This window comes from Anas acuta, chromosome 6 (genome assembly GCF_963932015.1).
Source record: "Anas acuta chromosome 6, bAnaAcu1.1, whole genome shotgun sequence".
Taxonomy (NCBI): domain Eukaryota; kingdom Metazoa; phylum Chordata; class Aves; order Anseriformes; family Anatidae; genus Anas; species Anas acuta.
This window is the reverse complement of record NC_088984.1, coordinates 28,144,229-28,168,050: the sequence shown is the minus strand read 5'-3', so window position 1 is coordinate 28,168,050 and position 23,822 is coordinate 28,144,229. Positions and strand designations below refer to the sequence as shown.

At 45.5% G+C, this 23,822-nt stretch overlaps 1 protein-coding gene across 2 annotated transcripts in view; it reads right to left on the bottom strand.

Annotated features, from left to right (window-relative positions):
- SLX9 (SLX9 ribosome biogenesis factor) overlaps nt 1-22,193 on the bottom strand; it is a 46,943-nt gene extending 24,750 nt beyond the window's left edge. Inside the window, exons 1-3 of one of the 2 annotated variants that reach the window (XM_068686070.1) lie at nt 22,094-22,175; nt 22,019-22,063; nt 19,994-20,102 (exon numbers count right to left, since the gene is read on the bottom strand). In XM_068686070.1, coding sequence (XP_068542171.1) covers nt 19,994-20,102; nt 22,019-22,063; nt 22,094-22,156 — 217 coding nt within the window. In that variant the 5' untranslated portion in view covers nt 22,157-22,175. Of the gene's footprint in view, nt 1-19,993; nt 20,103-22,018 lie in introns of both variants that reach the window. The other variant, XM_068686068.1, reaches the window with a different exon arrangement.
- Nucleotides 22,194-23,822: the final 1,629 nt, after the last annotated feature.

Below are 23,822 nucleotides of genomic sequence, written 5' to 3'. Positions count from 1 at the left end.
GTGTAGGGAAATGAGAGCTTAGCTTACCTAAGAGCTTGCTGCAGCACCAGAACAGCAATCCTGACCCCCTTCCACCATGCCTTCCCCACGGCCTCCTTCCCCAGCTCCGATGTGCAAATGCAGTGTGCAAATGTAGCTTACTTCCACCTGGGTTAGTTCTCTGCTAGTTTAGTAAGCGGAACCAAATCAAGTCAGCATCAGGCCAGGAAGACCACCTGGTCAGGAGCAAGCCACCTCATTTCAGGCGCAGGAAGTTGTTTTGAGACAGTTGAACTGAGCATTCAGACTTCATCCCAGTGATGTGAAGCATCTTTAATGTGTTAGAGACATAACTTGAAATATATAAGTAGCAACACCTCTCTAGGCCAACTGTTCCCTTTATTCTGGCCTGACACGAAAGAGCAGAGGAGCACTCCACATGAACTCACAAGGCAGGACACAGGGACACACAAAGAAATGCTTGGGGCTGCAGGAATAGAGGGGTTTATTCATATAACATACGGTTTCTTCACATAATGTGGAGTACAGCTGTGGAGCACCCTGTCCACTTCTAGGATATTGTGAACGCCAAGTATTTCTGTTCTACTTACAGAGGTTCAAAAAAAATCAATTGGACAACTCTGCAAAAGAACAGAAGCAATACTGTCCTGAGATGATGTCTTGGTTCAGAAAAATCTTAAAACCACAAGTTGCTCAAGAATGAAAACTATTTTGAGGAAAGTACTGCTTCTGGGAAGTATTGCAGCTTTCCACTGCTGATTGCTGCCAAGAGGCAGGATTACCCAGCTTGGCTATCCTTTTGTTCTGACCCGGCACACCCAGTTGTGTAGGAAGGTGGGTAAAATCTTGTCACAGTCTGAGGTTCAGCAGTGACGACAGGAAGAGGTCCTGCGCTGACCAAGCCCTGCTAAATAAGAGAAGCATGGAAATCATTGCTTCGTGTCTCTGGGCTAGAGATCTACCTTGGTCTTACCAGCAATGGGCACGACACTGGAAATTAAGTATAATTTCAGCAGTTTGACTAGTGAGGATCATTATTATTGGTTGTTGTTACAGTTTCTTTCACAGATGTCCCTAGACCAGAAAACCCTTAATGATCTACTAAAATCATGCTAAAAAATAATGAGGGGATGAAAAGACTGCAATCTGGGAATATTATTGCCTTACAGATAAATTACTCTAAGAAGATCAGCTGAACTGTCATGGCATGTGATAAATTTATTCTAAGTGCAGAGAGAAGTCCTGTCCTCTGCTTTTTCCATGCCATCAAGAGCCCAGGTGTGAAGCTGCTATTTATATTTTCGGACAGAAGCAGAAAGGCTGACCTGGATCCTGAAATGCATCCTGATTTCAAGGTTCTAGGTTCATTCAAATCAAGCAATAAAAATGCACAGCTGTGCTGTTTTGAAGGCCAAGACCGTGTTTAGGCTCCGCATTGCTGAAAGCAAATGACAAAGCCAATTGGCCATGGGCCTGGCTGACCTCGCCTTGTAGACACAGCTCCCCCACCCAAAGGAACCAAAGAAACACCTAATTCTCACCATCAGAGAAGAAGATGAAGAAACTAAGCTCCTAAAACATCCCAGTCCTTTCTACTCTGAACAGCTGCCAGAAAGTGCAAAACAGAAGCAGCATCAGAAACAGAAGGTCAACATCAAACCAGCAGTTTTTGACCTGCATGAATACCAGCCCATCCAAAGCCTGAAAATAATTTTTCGTCCTCTCCCATTTCACATTTTCCTTTAATGTTTACAGCCACAGATTTCTCAGTTGGGTTTTGCCTCTTCCTGAGGACCCAATTAGAAGAACAGACAGCCAAAAGGCAGCTTCTCCACTATAGGGAATAAGGCAACATGTGGCATGGGAGAAGGAAGGCAATCAGAGGTATAGAGCTGGTTGGAGTTGGAGTTGACTTGACACCACAGCTTCCTTTCCCAGCCAGACTTAACTCTTCTGGAGTAAAAACGGAAGACTCCATGTTGTTAGACCATGGAGAGAGTTAAGGAGGGGGGAACAGCTGGCAAAGGAATCTTAATAGGAAAACCTGAATGCATGCTCTGAACCGACAGCTTTTTGGTATGAACCCTGAACATATTTCCCAGATCCATGTGTTGAAAGAGTTATGATAAACACACCCTAAGATCTCTTCCCTCTCTTCTTCCTCACTGGTTACTTGGGAAGCAGCTGAATAGTTTAGTCTTTTGGGGCAGAAATGCCCCTCCTTTTATCCTACAATCCTGTTAACTGTCCAACAAATGAGGCACCTCCACAGTACTCTCCTGCTTTCCTACTCACTCCCCAGGGGTACTGGAACATCAAGACTTTCCTCTCAATACACACAAAGAAGATTTTGGTAAAAGATCAGGCCACCAAGACTAACAAAACACAAACAGAGTATCAGCTCAAAATTGTGCCAGGAACCTGGTGGTAAGAGGCTATGCAAACACACCGAGGATACAGAACCTTTCAGGTACAGATGAAAGAGCACAGAAGAAAGGGTCTGAATGGGCTCTTTCAGTCCAGTTGAAGCAAAGAAAGCCAGAGAGAGTTCCTTCCCTTTGCAAGAAAAAGCATACTCTGTGCACAACTACTGCATGCTATCTGAGCATCTCAAATGCAAACGTTTCAAAGGTGCGTGCAGAGTGCCTTGCAAATGGAGGAGATACCCAGGGGAGGACTGAAAGCCTTAGTTTGTTTTAGAAGTGGACATAAGGTGAGAAGGATTGTTATGGCAGGCGGCCACATGATTTAAGACTTTGCAGTGTGCAGAGAACGATCACCAGAACTGCATTTGCCAGAGTCATTGTGTGGACAACAGCTCTGTTAGCTAGGTCGGGCAGCTTCCTATTCATTTCAGTCCTCTGTGTAGGATAGGCTGAAATCTAGTCCTACATAACCTCACGTAAAGCAGATAACAAGATGGAGGTTTGTGATTAATTAAGCTAGCAGAGAATAAGAGGAGAGAAACAGTGAAACCGAAAGGCATATCCTGCCTGCAGCTTGATGGTACAGCAGGACTGAGCTACGTGAGTAGCTACATGAGTACATTAAACCATAACAAAATGGACATAACGCTTAACCTGAACTGTTGCAAAAATCCTGCCATATATTATAGGGTAGAAATCTATCATCGCTGCAGCTCCACAGCGCTGCAGACACACCATGGCAGGGCTGGGGAAGAAGGGAGGATGTGGCAAGAGCTCTCTTCCTTCAGGTCAAAGCTTGCCACACGACAGCTCACCTCAAAAAAAAGGAAACGCCACTTCCTGCAAGTCAGCAGTATATGCAGGCAGGACAAGTTTTATCATACTGACACAGATGCGTACACACCTTCATCTCTAAAAAACACAAGTTATCATGAGAAATGTTATCTTTATTCAAGATCATTTTGTGTTTGTTTTTTTAGTAAACGTCTAAGTCTCAATTCGGTAGACCTGCAATTTGTTAATGCTGTTCGTAATCTTTACCTTGAATTACAGATTCCATCTCTTGACCATTTCAAATCCATTATAAGAGTCTGATTATTTTCCATCATATATGGCTTCGTAATAATCGAAGGTAGAAATAGCTATTTTGTATTTGCCATGATGAAGCAATCACAGAAATAAAAATTGTCACCCAGCAGAACCAAGAGTACGTGAAGGAAATTACTACCTGCAGAATGAACTACCAAGTCTTTTGACACGACAAGAGGCAATGGGCATAAAATGAAGCACACAAAGTTCCATCTGAACATCAGGAAATGCTTTTTTGCCTGCCCCCCCCCCCCCTTTTTTTAAACACTGCGTGTGATCAAGCAAGGTTGCCCACAGATGTTGGGGAGTCTCACTCGCTGCAGATACTCAGAAGTGTCTGAAAGGACTGCATTTGACTGCAAATGCTGGTTTTGGTTCAGATCTCCAGGTTGGCTAATAGCTTTTCCCTTTAATGTGAGACACGTCTGTCCCTGTGCTAAAGAAGTTCGAGTGATCCCTGGCTTAACCTCTACACATTTACAGTCAGGCAATGCCTGTGCACCACTGTAAATAAAAGCAGAAGCAGGAGTTACTAGAGATGCTTCCTTAACTGCTCTGATCAGTCCTCATAAAGTAATTCCTCTGAACCTTACTTAGAGCTCACTAAGACCACAGCAAAATTTCCACTAGGTTACTTTAACTCTTGATTAATCCTCATTTCCTGGCAGATTTTCTTGGATTCTTTAACATCTCTGCTCTTAGGGCTTCCTGTATTATGGACTCTTTTCCCCACTCCTAGCATGCCACACATTGACAGGGAAATGAAAAAAGTAATCACATGTCAGAGCTTGCCCTTGATTTTTAAGTCTGTAGTAGATTAGTGTACTGCGCTCTTCCCACCCCCATGCTGTCCTATCTATTGCACAACTGCACGTCAAGGAGTTAATCCAGCCATCTGCAGCTGTCAGAGTGCCTGCACACCAAGAACCCAAACACTTAACAGTTTGAGAACATCAAGGGAACAGAAAGGCCAACTGCATCTTCCGTCATTTAACACCCATACGTTAAATGTCATCATATTTACTTCTTTTTACCTGACAGCCTGCTGCTCAGTCAACATAAACAAGATGACTTGGGCTCCAGACACGGAGAAGAGCTCGACAACGCAGCCTGTGTAATGCCTGCAGTCTTTCATTATTTACATAATCTAAGAATTGTTAGCTGGATATTTGTCACGTTTTCTTCAGTTGGTTCCCACATCACTTGCGCTGCAAATGGCTTTATAAACAGCCACACGCAGAAGACTGACTGCAACACTGACAGAAAAGCTTTCTCAGAAAGCTTTCCAAATTGTTTGTGACAGGCATATCTTTGACCTCCAGCTCACTTCTTACTGCTCACCTTTGCCTGCGTGCAGTTTGGCAACAAGCAACACAGAGCAACGCCCTTGCACAACATTGCTGGCACCTCATTACCCCCATTCTTCTCCTCTCCTGTTTTTGTGAAGTGTGTATAGCAGATCTTAAAACCTAACAGTATTCAAAGAACGCAGTTGAAGAAACTTTGGGAAATACAAGGCAAGTAATCCAAGCTGTTCTGATCTGTCATAGGGTGAAGGTGTAACTCAATCCCAAATTTGAGCACCTGCTGCATCTGGGTATCCTCTCCCAGACATATGCAGGTGGCCATGCATACCTGTAAACTTTCAGTGTAAACTGGAATTCACAATGAAAACACTCATTCCAGGAGGTGCCCAATACTTCAGGTTTCTCTCCCTCCTTATGGGTACAGTCTGCCCCACAAGTGGAACTGGTCCAAATGCTGCTTCACCACCTCTTACAGTCTCCGACATTTCCAATTGCTGCTGTTTTTGTGCTGTCTCAACTGCTCTTCTGCTTCAGCAAACAATTTCGAGCTCCCGAAAGCCCTGAGGCACTAATATGATCACCAGCTCTGCCATCTTATGCAACACGCTAGTCTGACATCTCGCCCTCTGGACAGCCCTATGTGCCCACCCCCACTTCTGCCTGGCTCCAGGGGACACACGGACACAGCCCCACAGCTCAACCAAGCCCCTGGACAGACCTCGCTGGACACCTCCTAAAGCGTTCCTCACCTCCTGCCAAAGCTCAACTTTATGACCCTGCTGTGTACCCTTATCTTTTCTGTAACGATTTTCACATCAGACAATTTCCTTTTTTCAAACAAGACTTAAATTAGAGCAAGCGTCTCTAATCAAGTATGCCCTCTTGGCTCGCTTACATGAAGATAAAATCCTAAAAGAGAAAAATGAAGATCAGGGCCCTCTAGGAGAGGAGCAACCTATTGTTTTCTCCATATTATCTCTTTCCTTTATTTGAAGCTTGCAAGACAGGATCCGTCACCCACTCTGGAATGACATTCTGATGTTAGAATCTATTTCAAAGCAAGGGAGTTTTACAGGATCTCAGGACTCCACTGCACTGAGCTTCACGCTGCCAGCAGCATGCACAGACTGTAAGAGGCCTCAGCAGATGGCACGCACAGCTGCACGGCGTTCCTAACATCAGCAGAAACGGGCGCTCTCACCACAGCTCCATGAACCCAACACACCGAGGAGATCAGCAGCTGCCAGGAGAAAGCTGCTGTAAGGACAGCCGTGTTATGAATAGAAAGCAGGGGCTGAGGAAGAACAGAGTAGGTGCGAAAACAGACTAGGTGCAAAAATAGAGTAGGTGCCTACATGACACACCCTGCTCTCAGCTTTCAGGGCTGCCAGACGCTTGGTGTTCCTTGAACTTAGCACCAAAACACAGAGCCCCATGTTCCTCAAACAAACATCAATTAAAAAAAAGACTACACACCCGTTCCCAAACACAGGTCTTTCAATATGTAAGTGCTCAAAATATACCTATCGAGAATGCCAGCATTCCCAACAAAATGCCTGGTTAGTTCTCAGAAGAAGAGGGAATTTCACTGGAAGGGGGAGCAGCAAGTTCTTCTACATTGCACTGGGGACACGTGCAGGACGAGCCCTTCTTTACGGTTATGAAGGCTGCTGGCACAGCCCTGTCTGCTCATTTCCTGATACATACTAAACAGCCAAACAGGTTTAGACACCATGCACCTACAGTCCTATCACCGGTCTTATCACTGTAGCAGAAGACTGAGTTTAATCTCTTTATCCTACCGACAGGATATTAATTTTTAACTCAAATGCCAAGAGCTGCCCAGTGCTATGCCATATTTTTCCACATTTTTCTGGCTTTGTTCAGCATCTCTTTCCGGGCAAGGAACTACCCACTAGTCCTACCTTTGCTGAGGTGTCACAATTAAGGCATGAAGAAATGCCAGCTTCTTGGTGGATCCCAAACCCAGAGTGGAAAGTGTAATTTAGATTTCTCCAGGATGTAAGAGCGATCCAAGCTGCTGTGCCAGGAATAAAGCTTGCCAGTATCAAGAAGGCTGTAACACTTGAGAGGTTCATAACCTTGAATACTGCCACCCTATAAAATATGATAGGACAGAGCAAGGCATCCAAATGCTGTCCTAGAGCCCCCCACCCATGTGAACTGTGGCTCTAACCTCAGCAGAACATGTGAAGATGTGTCCCTGAGGGTGATGGACAGGAAGGGATGGAAATCTGCAAGACCATGTGCAGACACACAACATGTTCTGGGAAAGACAGAAAGGAATCGTGTCCCCCCAGACAACCCTCACACACCGACTACCATCCTGGGCCAAGGAGCTTCAGAAAGATGAAGCAAAGGTTCACAAAACCTATTTGTACATCCTCTGAAATATTGATTTTTCTTCTAGTTAACATAGTTTGATTCTACAGAGCACCTTGCAAAATCAGGGCCATCTGTTGGAAACCAACAGCTAATGATGCTAAAACTGAAAGCGCTAGAACTACTAAAACTGCTCAAACTGCTATTCCAGCTGCTGTGAACCAGCTTACATATTCCAGAGAGGTCACCAGCATGCAAAATATTTCTCACAAAGAAGAAATGCACTGAAGATTTTCAGTCCTAGCCAGGATTTCTACACAGCTCTTTCTGAAAGCAAAAATACACTAGCTGCCAAAGGGAAAACAGGGCTACAGCCTTCTTCTATGGATGTTACATAATAAATAATGCATTTCAGTATGGTGATGTTGGGCTCCAAATCCCAGCCTCACTTACCCTGTAAAGACTATGCCAAAATTATTTATAGTATTTATATATTATGGAGTATGTGCGTGTGTGGGGGGGTACTATCAGATCTCATTTAAAGATTACATTTAGATTAAAAAGTCTGGTTCTTTAAGATTTTCTTCAAGCAGAAAAATGTAGCAGCAGCAGCTGGGGTACAGCAAACAAATCAATAGATCCATATTGACGTATAGGTCATATAAGAATTAGGATGAGCAAAAAACCCGTGAGCTGTGAAACATTCCTTTGAATACTTTTTCTTATAGGGTGTTAGCTGCTTGTGGTTCAATGCTCAGAAGCTCCATCTCCTTAGAGCCTGCAACATTTACAAGCTCCCCAGAAGCAGGCTTTACTATAATTGCTCTATTCGGCATTATATTGGGTGACATTTTCTTATGAACATCATTGATTTATATACCTATTGCACTAGGAAAAGCTGGAGGAAGAACTGGATAATTTTGTTTTGCATCCTGCAGAGCAGAAAAATACCATTCAAAAATACAGAGCTGACCTAGAAAAAGGAGGAGTTATTCTACTGCCCTCTAATGAGCACATCTAACATCTAAAAAAGAGCACTCAGAGAGATGTTCTGTTCTGCCATAGGCACCTCCTCTCCTGCTACAGAGCTGTCAGCAACATGGTCACTGCTGAAGCAATACAGCACATCTTACAGACATGCAGGAGAAACACCTGGATGGATCTAAGACCTATTTTTTGTTGTTGTTTTGGAGCTTTAACTAGAATATATGACCATCTGCTGTTCTGTTCCCCTTCTCCAAATGCAGGGAGGAGGAGAGAAGCTCCTAATTCCAACAGTCCGGAGACAAGCAAGTATACCAGCTCACCTCTGCAGCTTCCATGAGGGCCACACACCCAAAGTTCTCTCCAAAGTACATTTCCTGCATTCACCCTTTGTGTTCCTTCCTTGGGTCCATCTGGATGCTACTAACATGTTAGTAGAGATGCCAAGGCTTTTAAAGAACACATCACCAAGTAGGTCACCGCTGCAAGTATCTGTAACCTGACAAAATCATTAAGTTCAGGTATAACATAAACATGGAGGAATGACCTTCTGCAACAGCTGTCTGCACTAATGAGAAGTGAGTCACAGGAAAGAATTCAGCTCTCTCATGCAAAGGTTTCTCTGAATCTGGCCAATATTCAGAGGACATTCAGTCCTACGATTCCATGACATTCAGTTAAAAGAGACAGCGAAGAAGGCGGAGGAACAGCCACAGAGCGACAATTCTACCTGGTACTGAATTTAATCACAACTTTTAATGTGGTGGGTTGACCTTGGCCAGCTGTCAGACACCTACCCAGTCACTTTTGTACTCCCCTACCTCAACAGGGCAAAGGAAGAAAGTCAGATGGAAAAATTCATGAGTTGTGATAAAGACAGGGAGGTCACTTATCACTTATAGCCATGATCTAAAACAGACATTGGGAAAAAATAACTTAATGTATTGCCAATTAAGAACAGCTGGATGGTGAGAAACAAAGAAACTCTTGAAAACTTTCTCCCACCCCTCTTCTCCTGGGGAAAGAAGGAAGCATGGGGAAAACAAGGCTTGACTTCAGTCCTTCAGCCATGACTCCTCTACCTCCTCCCCCAAAATCCAGTGGCACAGGGGGGTGGGAAGTGGGGGTTGCTATCAGTCTGTAACACTTCATCTCTGCTGTTCCTTCCTCCTTACAATCTTCCCCTACTCCACCATGGTCTCTCCACAGGCTGCAGGGAAACCTCTGCTCTAGCATGTGGAGCACCCCCTTCCCTCCCTTTTCGCTGATCTTGGTGTTCACAGGTCTGTTTCTAACCTTCCTTTCCTACTCCTCTGCTTGCCCAGCATTTTACCCTTTCCTCACTATATGTTTTCCAAGAGGTGCCACTAGGCTGTGCCCTGCATTGGACCCGTTGGAACTGGCTGTGTCCAGCATGGGACAACCCTAGTGTTTTTGCACAGAGACCCCCTACAGCTAGCAAAACTTTGCCACCTACCTATCCAACACAGCGAAGTAGGCCAACACCTTCTGTTTTGGAGGAAAAAGAGACATGAAGTTTTCATAATCCCATATAAACAGTATCTACAAATTTGCATGCTATTTCCATAAATAAAAACAACACAGGTGTAGGCATTAAAGCATCACATGTACCTGCAGTGGCAGAGGAGTATATGTAAGCCCAGCCTTGGGGCCAAGAACAACAGACAAGAACCAAAGCAACAGCCAGATGCTTCACTGAGAACCATCTTGAAGATAAAAGTGCTACTGAATGACGCAGCTTAAACTCAAAATCATGGTTTTTGCCAGCAGATTTCCTGCTGTCTGGAACGGCCTTCATGTACCTCACTGCAAACAGGCATGCCATGTTATTTCAAATCAAAGCACATTACAAAACAGCTCCTATGTGTATAGACACAGCCTGTATTCATAGCAGCTAGCAATGTCCAACCTATGTTAAAGAAGCCCTTTCTCAGTTATATAAGAACACTCAGTGTCCCAAATTTACAAATCATCTTTATTTTGAAAGAGCTGATCAGAAAACGTATGTAATTAAGTAAAAATAAGCCATGCAACCAGGAAATGCACTAGGAACAATCTAGTATAAAGCACACACATACACAGCTATGTAAGGCATGAACGTCTGCGATACCCTCAGAAGCCAAAATTCTTGATGCAGTCCTGTTGATTACCTACGTGCTTCTCACACACCATCAAGCAAGAAGCACTAGTGGGCCAGCAAGCAAGTTTGCCTCTCCCATTTTCACTGAGATATCCTGTCAGACCCTCAGAAACAGCACGTTTCATTGCAGTTCATTGTCAATAGCACATACTACATATAATGCTTTTCAAGCTACCTTCATGCTGACAGTCACTCTTTGCCTGAACATCTGCTGGACAGTCTGTTCTTTTGCAGGATCTACAATGTGTTCCGTGGTTAGCTTCACAGCATATTTATAACACTGTTAGTTCAATATAAACCTGTCCAAGTTACCATTTCAAGCTACCCAGAATATTCCAGAACCCACTGTATTTAATCCTTCTATATACTCATTTCCTACATTTAGCAAAGACGTCTGTCAAGATTTGCAGTGCAAAAAACTCCCTCTATCAAAGAACAAGTAAAATAAACATAAGCCACTTGACCAAAAAGCTAAGCCCAGATTACGTGCTATTACCAATTATGCCACATATGAGCATCAATAATGCTACTTTTGGAACAATTCAGTAAACAAACAGACTTTAAGTTGGTGCACAAAGTTCTGCTTAAGCGTAAAGAAAATCTTGCCCATAAGAGTCTTTGTGAACAACTTAATACCTCTATATCTTAAGAATCCCCTGAACAGAATGGATTTCAGCACAGAAAACAGTATTATACACAATTTCTTAAGTGTGTGTTGTAATTTTCGTGGACTGAGTGCGAAAGATGGCTCCAGGAGAAGATCAAGTTTTCCCATGATTACAACCTGTGGGCCATCAGCACTGTAACTGAAGGATTACAGGTTATCTGCAAGTGAGGGCCCCTATCAACTGACTCTGTAATAAAAATAATTGAAGAAAAAAACCACCAACCACCCCTCAGGAAAGCTACAGCTGTTACTATTCCATTAAAGGATAAGGATAACTTACATGCAATAATACTGTAAATCCCACTTAGTCTGAATTATAGACACCGACTCTTGAGAGATCTTCCATTAAATACACAATCTATAATTCAGATAAAACCCACATTAGCAGGGCAGAGATTTGTCTCCCAGTAAATCAGCAATCTGATTTAATATAGATGGCAATCAGTGTAGTTGCCCATTGCAAGAATACCCAAGTTAAATAAGCTTCCTCATGTGGACATTTTCCAGTGGTATTATCAGAGGAAAGAAGAAACTGACTTATTCTTGCACCCCAAAAGCATGTTAAGGCAAGCCAGAACGGGCAACCAGGAAGAGAGAGACCTTTCTTCTCATCCACCTTTTACCAGCCTCTATTCTAAATAGAGTATATATTAAACTTCCAGGGTGCATATTTTAAAAAATATGTTTGACAGCTTGACATCCGTTCTGGTGAGAAGGGAAAGGCTCTAATTTCCAGAGCTGTCATCCTGGCCCTCTCCACACGCACTTCTTCATCCCTCGTGGGATTCTCTTTTCTCAGTTCACTCAGTATTGAACTGTGTTTCCTGGGGCATGGGAGAAAGTTTCATTTCTGGGACTTGGGTGATATCTTTGCCACCAGTGCCTCCTCTCTTTTGAAGCATTTGTAATTGTATAACTCAATTATGCCAAAGCTGTACCATTAGAACATCAAAGACATGGATTTTAGTTTATAATGCTCTTTTGTAACACTGCAGCTCTGGTATTCTCCTAAGCAGGGCCAACTTATTTTTGTGTAAGGATGTCTGAACATATTAAACTGATTTAGCAGGAGAAAACCATGATGGATTAGTATTCTTTTAAAGCTTTGGGAATCATAATCACAGAGCAAGACACTACATCACACACAGGCTGCTGTGCCCCATCTGGTCTCGGTGCTGCAGAGCCCTTCAGCAGCACTATGGACTGCCACATTTGACCTAAAAGCACGTGCTTGAGAACTCAAGTCTTACAAAGGCCAGAGGACATGGCATCACAGCAGCACAGAAAAGTGCCCCAGAACACTACTCTCACCACGGGAGTCCCAAACCCACTGTTCAAGTGAGCCCTGCCCTCCTCACAGCCCAAAGAGCAGCAGGCAAGGCAGTGCTCTGCCCCGTGAGGATGACTCCAGCAGCCAGTCTTGGCCTCTCTCACATCCAGGTGAGCGCACGCACTTCTCTCCATCACTGGTGTTGAATGTCACACAGCAGACACAGCCACAGGAATCGAACAAGAACATGAAATAAAAAGGATCTGACACATCTTGCAAACTCCCCAGATTCTTTCCAGGCTTTTCCTACTACTGACGGCCTCCACTCCCTTAAAGCAGACTGCAAACATTTTGGCAGCTCCAAGCACTCTGGAAAGCGTTACTGTTTGTGTAGTGCTGAGTACCATGACCACCAGCTAATTGTAGGTTTCTATTTTAAAACATTAATTTTAAGAATAAGGACTTAGCCACAGCTAGAGGGAGAGGAAGGAAAAAAAAAAAAAAGTTAATTACTTCCATAAATATTAACACAACTGATTTCTGTGATCTGGCAGAAGGCACTCACAACATGGAAACAGTCTGTCTCCAGAAGAGAAGGCAAAGCACTTGAAGCAGTGCAGATTTCAGGCACTCATTTAGCTCTTTTCATTTAATTGCAGTGACTCTAATTAAGTTGGTGTTTCACACAGCTATTCTCACAGCGGGCACCACAATGCACAGACAATTAATTGCTAAACTGATTTTAAGCAACGTGGATTTTTCTTTTCTTTTTCTTTTTTTTTTCTGGGTGGGGCAGCATGTGTACGACACCAGTGTCTTCAGCTTACTCTCACTCCAAATTCTCCCTGAAGCTAACCACCCACAACAGTTCACTGTTTTCCATTTTGAGCAGTCCCCACAGCAGTTTTGGATTTGGACAACTTGATTCTTGAAGTAAGGCATTGCTCATATTCATCCTTTAGACCTAAGCAGCAGAAGAGCCCTCTGGCATTGTGGTGATTTGTTGCAGCCTACAGGCTTCTGTTTGAGGGTTATGCAGACTGAGATTATCTGACCTCACCAGAGAGGCCTCCCATACCATCAACCACTGTCAAGAGTTCCTCTCAAATGCTATTCAGTTCTATAAAGGCCTGTTCATTAGTCAGACACCAAAATTTCCCTTACAAGGTCATCTAGCTGTGTCAATGTGAGAGCAGCTCCTAAGGACGCAGCTGAAGACCAAAAGACTTTTAGCCAAAAAGCAATGAAGTAGGGAAGTACGGTAAATTGCCACCTGGAGAAATTTACCCGTGCATGGTAAATTGCCACATGTTGCCTTACAAAGCCATCCTGGACACAGCCTCATTCTGCCAGCCTGATCAGCACAGACTGCTCCCAACTCTGCATTCACCCTCTCCATTTTAATTCAAGCCATGGCAGTCTCCTCACAGCTTTCATCCACAGTCAAAAGCAGCTCGCCAGTACTCCTACGGCATGTAATGAAATTATTTTCAGCTACCATCAAGCCTATAAATATATTAATAAGTGGTATACTGGCTATACTGGGTTTAGCTATAGATATACATATATTTAGCCATAGATACACAGGCACTGTCATTCACAGCCATTTCTAGATAACATGCCGTTAGTCTTGGGGCTGGGGGAAGAGATACGGAGTATCATTTTTCCTGCTTAATCCCCATCTAGTACTTCCCCTTTTCGAGGAATTTTTGCTTTCTTGGAATTTTTTTTATTGAGGTTTCTAGCATTTTCATAGAAAACGTCAGAGAAAACACCAGCTTATGTTACACACATCAATGCTGTCAATTGCCAGATGCACGTCTGTACTCTTATCTGTCCTCAACCCTCTCCCTAGCTTCTGCAAAAGCTGCCAGCCTCTACATACTTCTTTCTCACTGTAGACTTCGGTCTTGAAAGACAATTCAATTTATCCCTCCTGAAAAAAACAAACAAACAAACAAACAAAAACACATTTGTATGAAAGACAAGAATAGCTGAAGAGGGTGAAGGGAAAACCAGCAGCCTGAGGGTCTGCCAGTTCTCTGCAGAGAGGCCCAGCCAGCCCACGTGCCAGTTTCAGGTCTACAGCTCTACGTAGTACGTGTTTATTATATGCATCTTAATAATAAGCGTTCAACGGGAAAAAGCTGCTCCATAGTGCTGGCCAGCACTAGGTGAGAAGAAAGGAATGAGGCAGCATGGTCAGCGGAGAGAGCACTGCAGTCTGTTCTGACACCTGCACATTTAAGAGCACAAACTGAAGTCCTGGGACACATTCTTGACCTGTACTGGCTTCATGAAAAGCACAGACAGCTTACACAAAACATGTGGATGGGAAGGAGAAAGGCGTGCAAAGGAGAGGGATGCAGCACACGCCTGTGCGGTGAGGCAGCACTCTGGGCAGAGGGGAGGAAGTAGCGGGCTGTGCTTTGACCACTCCTGTCTGCTGCTTGGCTAAAGATACAGTAGACAGAAAAATATGAAGATGAGGAACTGCCAAATCATTCTCTGGCATTCGCTTTTCTTGGGGAGCCTCAGAGTCGAAATACTCCAGGTGGGGTCTCGCTTTAAACCCACAACAAAGCCACATTTTATTTGTATAGGTTCTGCACAAGTTCTGGCAGTACAGCTTCAAATGATGGTGGAGCTTTATTCAAACTCCACAAGTTCCTTTAACTGGACCCAGGTATACTCTGGATACCCAGTTTTGATATGCAGTCCCCAACCATGAAAACAAGAAATCCCAGCTCAAATGCCACTCAAATAGCAGCTTCTCATAGGGCAGTGCCCACATGACAAGTAGAGATTTTCAAAGATACTAAAAATCATTTCAGTGCAACACAACCGAAAGCATCATCAACAAGCTACCTCTGATACCAGCGTAAGGGAGAGCATTTCAACACCCCCAGATAACACAGACTAAAACCTGGGCAGTTAATAACAGAGACAGATGGAGCAGGAACATCCTGTCATTTTGGACTATCACAGCACATCACATTTTACACACACACTGGAGATGCTACACAAACTTCTCATGGGCCACTTGCTGTCATCCTCAATTTGCAGAGCAAACCACTTTCACCTCTTTCCCACCTGCAAAGTGCTACAGTGGGGGACAAATTAGGAAGGGAGCTCCCCACAAAACAAACAGAAGACAGACACAACAGCTACTGGTATAGAATTAAAAGCTGAAGAAAGCTGACAGCAGCAGAATCATGAGATCATAGACTATCTGAATTGGAAAGGGTCCACCAGGAACACTGAGTCCAATTCCCGGGTCCCCAAAGGAACATCCATAAATAAATAAATAAACCCAGCAGCTTTCTGCGACAAACACCCAAAGCCTGCATTAAGAAGAAGCAGCAAAGGCTTAAAACTGATGTCCACAAAGGATGCGATCATCAAAACAGCACAGGATTAAGACGCTTTTAGTTGTTCAGTTTCCAAACACTCCAACACGCCAGGAAAGAAACAACCTGGCAACCCAGCTGCAAAAGGCCAGCACTGTACAATACACAGGAAGGCAGAGCTGCTTCCAGGAGACTACGTGACATGGCAGGCAGCACACTGTACAGGAGGTAAAGAAGCCCAAAAGGTCTGCACTGGTAATACTGCCAACATCTCTGGCCTGTTCTGACATCATTATCACATCTCCAGAAATCTGCCTAAAGAAGGCAGCTGTGCTAGCGTTAGACACAGCAGGAAGGGCAAACTCACACCATGCTCTGCAGGGTAACACAGCAAACACCTTACCAACAGAAAAGCCCTGCTCCTACTAACAACACAACTCTGATTCATGCAGGAACATTTCGTGCAGAAACATGATCAGAGGTGAGGACAGAAGAGAAAGAACTGCAACATTTGAAGGCCACAAACAACCAGCCAACCCAACACTTCTCTGCTTCTCGCTTGAGGCTACAAAAGAAGAACAGAATTGGACAAGTAGCTGCAGAGCCCATGCAGAAGGAAGCAGTTATCTGATATACACAACAAATCTGGAACGCCAGAGCAGAAGTTGAGGTGCAAACAGAGGGGGATAGTCAGAAACTTTGCAGAGGCAGGCTTGCTAAGAAAAGGAATTCACAGATTATCCATGAAAGGGGAAAAGTAAGGCTATGACCCAGTCTGAAGATTCGAGCAACTCCAAGACATCCAGGTCTTGCTTGGCCCAATTTATTCTCTCTTATTGTCACATTTCTTTGGGGAGAAAGGGACTTCTTTCTTTGTCAGGCGCTCAGTCATCTCACTCCTCTGATCCACTGATGCAAAAACCTATACTGCAAAAGTGCACTGATCACCAGAGGATGAAAACTCCCAAGATATGAAGCGTATGGCATAAATACTAGGCAACAAACATGTCTGAAATGCACCGAGAGCTTTGCATCATGTTGTGCAGATCCTGGCTTCAATAACAGCACAACCTTTGTTCAGTCTAATGTCAGTCTGTGTCACCCACCTTAGTAGGGGAGCGGAGGGGCAGGCGCTGAGCTCTGCTCTCTGGGGACAGCGACAGGACCCGAGGGGACGGCATGGAGCTGGGACAGGGGAGGGTCAGGCTGGGGGCTAGGGAAAGATTTTGCACCCAGAGGGTGGTTGGATGCTGGAACAGGCTCCCCAGGGTAGTGGTCAAGGCACTGACCTGCCAGAGTTAAAACACGCTCAGACAGATTGTCTGATTTTTGGGTGGTCCTGTGTGGAGCCAGGAGTTGGAATCAGTGATCCTTGTGGGTCCCTTCCCACTTGGGATATCCTATGGTTCTGAGATTCTACCATTAAGAAGCAACTCCCACTTCACATGACAGGCCATTATTTCTGACTTAGTTGGAAACATCAAATTCCCACGCCACAGAGGCTTACCCAGATGGGATTTATTCACTCATACTACTAACAAAGGTCCTTGCATGGATTAGATTATGGCAAAGCATTTAATTTACATTACGTCAGTGGCTAAGTAAACTACACTGATAGGAAGCAATCATTTAGCAAGCAAGTAACTCATGGACTTAACTCCCAGTGTTCACAGTAATGTTGCTGGCTTTTGTCACCGACAAGCATGTGGAATCCAGTGTTAAGATGAGCCAATGAATAAAGACAAGGAGCAGACCAGGAAAAAGCAGTTGCAATAGGTCTGCTTCACATCAGGGCATGGGTTAGAGCTCCCTCTATTAAAATACTTTCTGCTTTAGACCACTGGCTTTTTACCATCACAGATGCAAGAGTCACCTCAAATGAATGCCACTTTGGTGACGTTTATTACAAATCCACCTTCTCCTTCTCATGCTGCAGGAATTACTGATTTCCAAACAAACTAAACCAATACCTTTCAGCAAACACGACAGGCATTCTGAATCAGCCTTGTGTCTAAGGAAAGCAATGTGATCATTGCCACAACAATAACAGACATTACCAGAGAACATCTTAGTGTCCAACAGTACAAGGCCAGATTGTAACAAAACACAGATAGCAGCAATGTTGAGTAGTGTTAAGCTTCCAGAGGCGCACACACACACATGCAAGGAGGACAAATACACGAGACTTCTCAACTGCCACATTAGCATCTTTGGCAGAGAAAAAAATATCTTCAGCTCTGAAAAGCACAGAAGATAAAGAGAGTACCTACAGTCTGCCAACTTGACCTTCTCAGAGCTTGAAAAGCGAGTGGGAGAGAAATACTTCTTTGTCTTGCTATTAAATCTTAAAATAACAGTGCGTGGGAGAATCCTACCCTCCTGCCCTGCACAGCAAGCTAAGAGGAAGATAGGAGGAAGATGGAAGAAGCTCAAGTTGAATTTTCTGCTGAACAGGCTCACAGCTGACCAGAGATCCCAGGAGACACAACACATCTGCCTAGAATCTCTTTTCTAAGCCTAGGATGTCTGTCACTGTATGAGCAGCCACATCACAGATCACTGCATTAACACAAAAAAAATCTATTGATTTCCATAATGAAAAAGCCTTCACATGCCTCCAGAGTGATACAAGAAAAAAAGCGCACAGCAGCTGGGAAAGGTTTGAAAAAAATAAATCACTTTTTGCCTCATTGAATCACAGCTTTGAGTGTTCAGGCAAACAGCTATTTTTAGCTGGTTGTTCAGAAAGCACGATGGAGCACAAAGGATTGGGTCAGCATCGCTATCTGCAGGAAGGCAGCGTGCAGCCTCAGGAGAGGGTTAAACATTGCCAGGCATTGCACATCTGCATCATCAGCACTGCACAGGGACCAGCAGCGCAGGTCTATTTATAAACCAGACAAGCGCAGCTGTAGCCGGCAATGAAAGACTGGGATTGCAGGCTGTCAGCCTTCAACAACATGCTGTCTAATTTAATTAAAAAGACGGCCATGTTCGCAGGCACGTGTCCTTCTCTCAAGAGACTTATGAACAATAAGCTCACCGTTTTGAAAGCAATACACTTCATAAAGGTTTCTGTGCAGAGAGCAAGCATCTTGAGCAAACATCCTCACACAATCTTTCCATTCCCTCATTCTGCGACCAAAACGTGACTGACAGGCTATGGCTGCCACAGGTCACCATCACTTGGGTAACCACAGCCCTCAGGTAATTGCTGAGTTTGTTTAGAGCACCAACTACGTGCTACATGCAAACAAACTGCAGTAGTATTAATCTGCATGGAGACAGAAAATTGATTTAGTTTGTAAATGAGGTATTTAGGAGTCACATACATTTAGAAGATTTTTGCACCAGGTCAGATCGCCTGTGCTACCAGTTTTCATTTAGGGACGGAAAAAGTTTCAGATACACAAAGCTCTGCCTGCCACTAAGCAGCTAGAGGGAGCATTTTCTCACTGTGGAACAGGAAACAGAAGCCTCTGTCATCTCCTCCTTGTTACCTCTCTCACTCAAGACACTCCCTGCTGGACTCTCCTGCCCAGGAACCCTTGAGCAGGAGAGCTAGCAACAGCACAGGACAGGAGAAGAGCACTGGCTGCTCTCAGGTTGCCATGGTTAAAGCACTGCTGAGGAACAACAAGCAAGATTAACCTGCTCAGGACAAAGAAAGCCCCTGAGATTTGCTGACAAAACACAGGGGCCTGAATTGCACCTGCTGGGGAGGCAAAATTGGCTGTAAAGGAAGCCTGGAGATCAGATGACAGCCTGGGCTCTGCTGCCCCCTCAGACCCTGGGGGCCAAGAGCCTTTGGCTGTGTGAGGACAGCCCACATGTGGGGGCTCCAGCTGCACAGTCCACCCCAGCAGCAGTCACTTAGGCTGAAACTAGCTCCCCAGAGAACATTAAGGACAGATGGTGCATGTGCCTTTCTGCCTCCTTCAGCCCCAAGCTGAAACCACTTTTAGAATCCCTGCGGGAACACAGGAAGCTGGGCCAATATTCATCAAGCTACTGCTAGGCCGAATGCTGCAAATGCAGTCCCAGGTGAGCCAAATGGGTGTTTGCTCACAACCTAAACATGGCATTCAAAGTACAGCACCTCAGCTCCATGTATATTTTTGTTCTGTATTAATGTTTTCCACCCCGATGGCCACCAAACAGAAGTACAAAGGCAGGACCAAAAACTGATGGCTTTCTGAGCCATCCCTCGTTAATCTGCTCAGGCACCAGGTGGTCCAAGCCAAGCACACAGCATGGAGGGTACCCCAATACCAAAGACTTAATCCTGGCCAAGTGACCACAGTACTAGTCAATCCACCCAGCTGGACACGCACGGCCTCATTCTTTGGCTAATCCAGCCCTGTGGGCACCTGCAGACCAACACGCTGCTTCTCACCTGTTCTAGATGAGATGATGCTTCTGGAGTCCAAGTCAAGTTTCTTCACCAGAGTATTGGGGTCAATATTCAGCCCAGAAAAGATGTCAGATGAAGAGAAGTCCCAGTCCTTATCCAAAAGAAATATTAAGCAGGAGTCAGTACCAACACCACCAAACAAGATTCATTAACAAAATAAATTAATTAAACACAGTACCATGGCATATACTCCAGCACTAATGTGTAGGTGTCTCTCCTGAGCTTATGCAGGTAGCTGAGTTACTCTGCTGGCCTGGTACCCCAGGGCTCTGCCACCCAGGAGGAAGTCTCACAAAGTCAAGCATGCCCATTTTCATGTTTCGGAACCCAGAGCCATTGGGTTCCTAACAGATTTCTACCTCAATCCCATCTCACCTCACTCATTTGAATGCAGGTGTTACTCCTAGGAGAATTACGAACTGCACCTCTAGGAAAAGCCAGATTTATAACATGTATGTAAATAGAGGATGATACAAATAGGATTTGCCCAGTTGTTGCCTATGTCTGTGGACATTAAGCAGGCTCAGTGACGAACTATTAGCAACTTACCAGACCTCCAGCATCAAGTTCCTTTAAGCATGCAGTATTTCCATAAGTCCTAAGCTTTGCATTAGCCTCTCTGGTTTGCTTAGAAGAACTTGCTATTTTAACCATGAGTATCTCTCTGTACAGGCACACAATTTTATGGAGGTATAAAAACACATAGATATGGTGCAACCTATTCCTCCTTCCCCAAAGAAAAGCTGTAGGTGCATAAAAATCATTTACTGCTGTTCCTACATTCTTACTGCAAGTGAGGAAGGTATCCAGCTTTAACCTGAACAGCATATTAATAATACAGCTGCTGAAACTTGACAGAAGTCTCCTAAATAGTTATGAATAAAATGACAGCTCATCTCCACCTGCCACAGCCAGAAATCAACAGAGACGCTGCAAAACGAGCCAGGCAGTCTCTTACTCCTCCAGTCCTGACACTCACTGGTAACAATGCCCGCCACTGCACCCACGTTACCTGCTCCAAGGCAGTGTGGGCACACAGGTTACTCCCACCCGTGAGCCGCAGCATAAATCCCAGCAGATGTTTGTCACTGCCACCTCCCTCGGCAGCCTCTCCTTTCTGCACAGCCTGGTGCTGCAGGTGCACAGACATCACATGCTAACTAAGAACATTTTGGAGTGGCTGTAACAGCCACCAGAGCAGCACACTGGGACCCTCATGGCACATGTGCCAGCATCTCTCATCTCATCTCCCTGCCTGTTTTCGTAAGCCATTATCCATGTCAGCTCACCCAAGCTAGTGACGACATGGTCAGGCACCCAGCAAAGGACAGTGCTACAACAGCTTTGAGGGCATCACACGGCTTTTCTAAGAATGAAATGGAGGCCCACATTTTGGAAATTTTACTCAGTTTCTGCTGTCCTGACATCCTGCCAGCGGGCAGTAGGCCTGTATCGCAGCACTTCACCACGTCAAGGAGCGCTTCCTTTGACATCTCTGCTAAGCCACACCTGAAGCCGCAGGATAGTGCCTCCCAGAGCCTGCCCCTCACATGAAGGAGCAGGGGAGATACGCCAACCCCTGCAAGACCTCACACCACTGCAGGGGGAACCCAAAGGTAGCGTGGCAACAGCCACTAAAGGAGATTTCACAGCTCCCCAAAAAGTTCAGAAATCTGCACAGACGAAGCAGAGCCACCAACGGGTACCAAGTGCCAATCCTTTGCGCCCACAGCTCAGATATGAGGGATCACCTCCACAACAGCAGCACCACTTAGCTACACCTGGAGAAGCCTTCAAAACCCAGACCCATGACCACCACCAGCAGCAAACCATTTACTCTGGTTTCTCCCAGAGACCAGCAGCACGGCCACCCCCTAGGAGGCGATACACCCCCTTCTCCCATGGTTTATTGAGCTGGCCGCATGCGCACAGGGCTCGACATGGCGTGCTGCTGCTGCTGCTGCTGCCGCCCCCGATCCCCTCCCCTCCGCCCCGCGCCCCCGCTACCTTCCCGGCGGGCGCGCTCCAGCCGCCGGGGCCGGGGCCGGGGCCGGGGCCGGGGCCGGGGCCAGGGCCGGGGCCCGCCGGGTCTATCAGGCGGGGCGCGGGGCGGTGCAGGCGCTGGCGCCGGGCTTTGCCCACCATGGCCGAGCGTGTGCGGGCCGGAAGGGGGCGGTGGCAGGAAGGGGGCGTTACGCGAAATGGCCTCTCCTGTCCCCAAAAATCCCCAGGGCCTGTGGTGCCCCCCTCGTGTCTGGCAGCTCAGGATGGGTGGGTATGTGCTCTGCTTCTGCGGGGCATCAGGTTTTGTTTGTTTGTTTCTTTTTCTTTCTTTTTTTTTTTTTTTAATCTGCTTTTTCGAAATCGCAGAAAACACCACCATGACAAATACTGTGCTCACCAGTGGTGGGTTTCTCAACGGGAAACCTCTCCCACTGGCAACGGAGAGGTTCCCGTTTCCTTCTGCCAGATCCTTGCTCAGCCCTGGCACGCAGGACTTGCTGAGAGGCAGCTTGGAGCATGACAGCAGTCAGTACTTACCACCTACACTTTCCAAATCAGTGTCTACAAGGGGTCTCTGCAGGGGAATGAGGAGGAGACTGTGAGCCAGGGAAAGCCAAGACCAACATCAATGCATCCGTCTCCCACCACAGTGGCAGGCAAGGGTTGATGCCATGCCACGGGGTCTGATGAGTCTGTGGTGGCGGGTACATGAGGTCTGTGTGGGTAGCAAGTGATGCACCAAGCCAGTGGGATGCAGCAGGGAGGAGCTGGCGACCTCCTCATGGGGACAAAGGATGTGGGCAGAGCAGGAGGAAGTTCCCAGTGAGGTGATGCTGCTTGGGGTAATGGCAAGTCCAGTGTAGGCACATGCTCACAGCCAAGGATTCCCCCAAACAAACATGCCAGGGAAAAATTAACGTTCATCAGGAGTAGAGAATAACAACAGGAAGAGTTCAGTTGCCCTGCCATAGGCTGGGGAGCACTATTTAGGAGCACATCAACAGCACTGATACCTCTGATCACCAGAACCAGCAACTTGTGGCAAGCACTGACCAGAGACCACCTGCCAGCTAACTCTTGGTCAAGCCCCTAGCACAGCCTGGCCACAACTGCTCGAGAGACATCCTGTGAGGAAGGGGGAGAAGCAGTTATCCACGATAGTTCCAAATAGAGGTACTAAAAATAAAGGCAGTTGTTGAAATAAAATAACAAGAAATGGTTAAAACCTTGAAACAGTCACTCTGGAGAGCATTCAGTGACCCTGTGGTGACACACTGTGATCAAACATACAGGCCTCTAAGGGATGCCTACCTGCAGCAGGATTAAACAGCAGTAGCAAGGAAAAATAAAATGTAGAAATAAAACGTACGTATAGCCAGGGTTGCCCCATCCCAGGTGCAGGACCCAGCACTTGCTCTTGTTAAACTTCATGCGGTTGGTGATTGTCCAGCACTCCAATCTGTCCAGAGCTCCCTGCAAGGCCTTTCCACCCTCAACAGAGTAAACAACTCCTCCAAGTTTAGTGTCATCAGCAGCAAATTTGCTCAAAACACCTAGTCCTACATCCAAATCATTTATGAAAACGTTGAAAAGAACTGTCCCTAAAATGGAGCCCTGGGGGACCCCACTGGTGACCATCTGCCAGCCTGATGTAACCCTGTTTACAATAACCATTTGAGCCCTATCCATCAGCCAATTGCTCACCTATCAGTATGATGTTTTTATCTATCTTTATGCTGGATATTTTGTCCAGTAAGATCTTATGAGAAACTGTATCAAAAGCTTTACTGAAAACCAAAAAGATTAC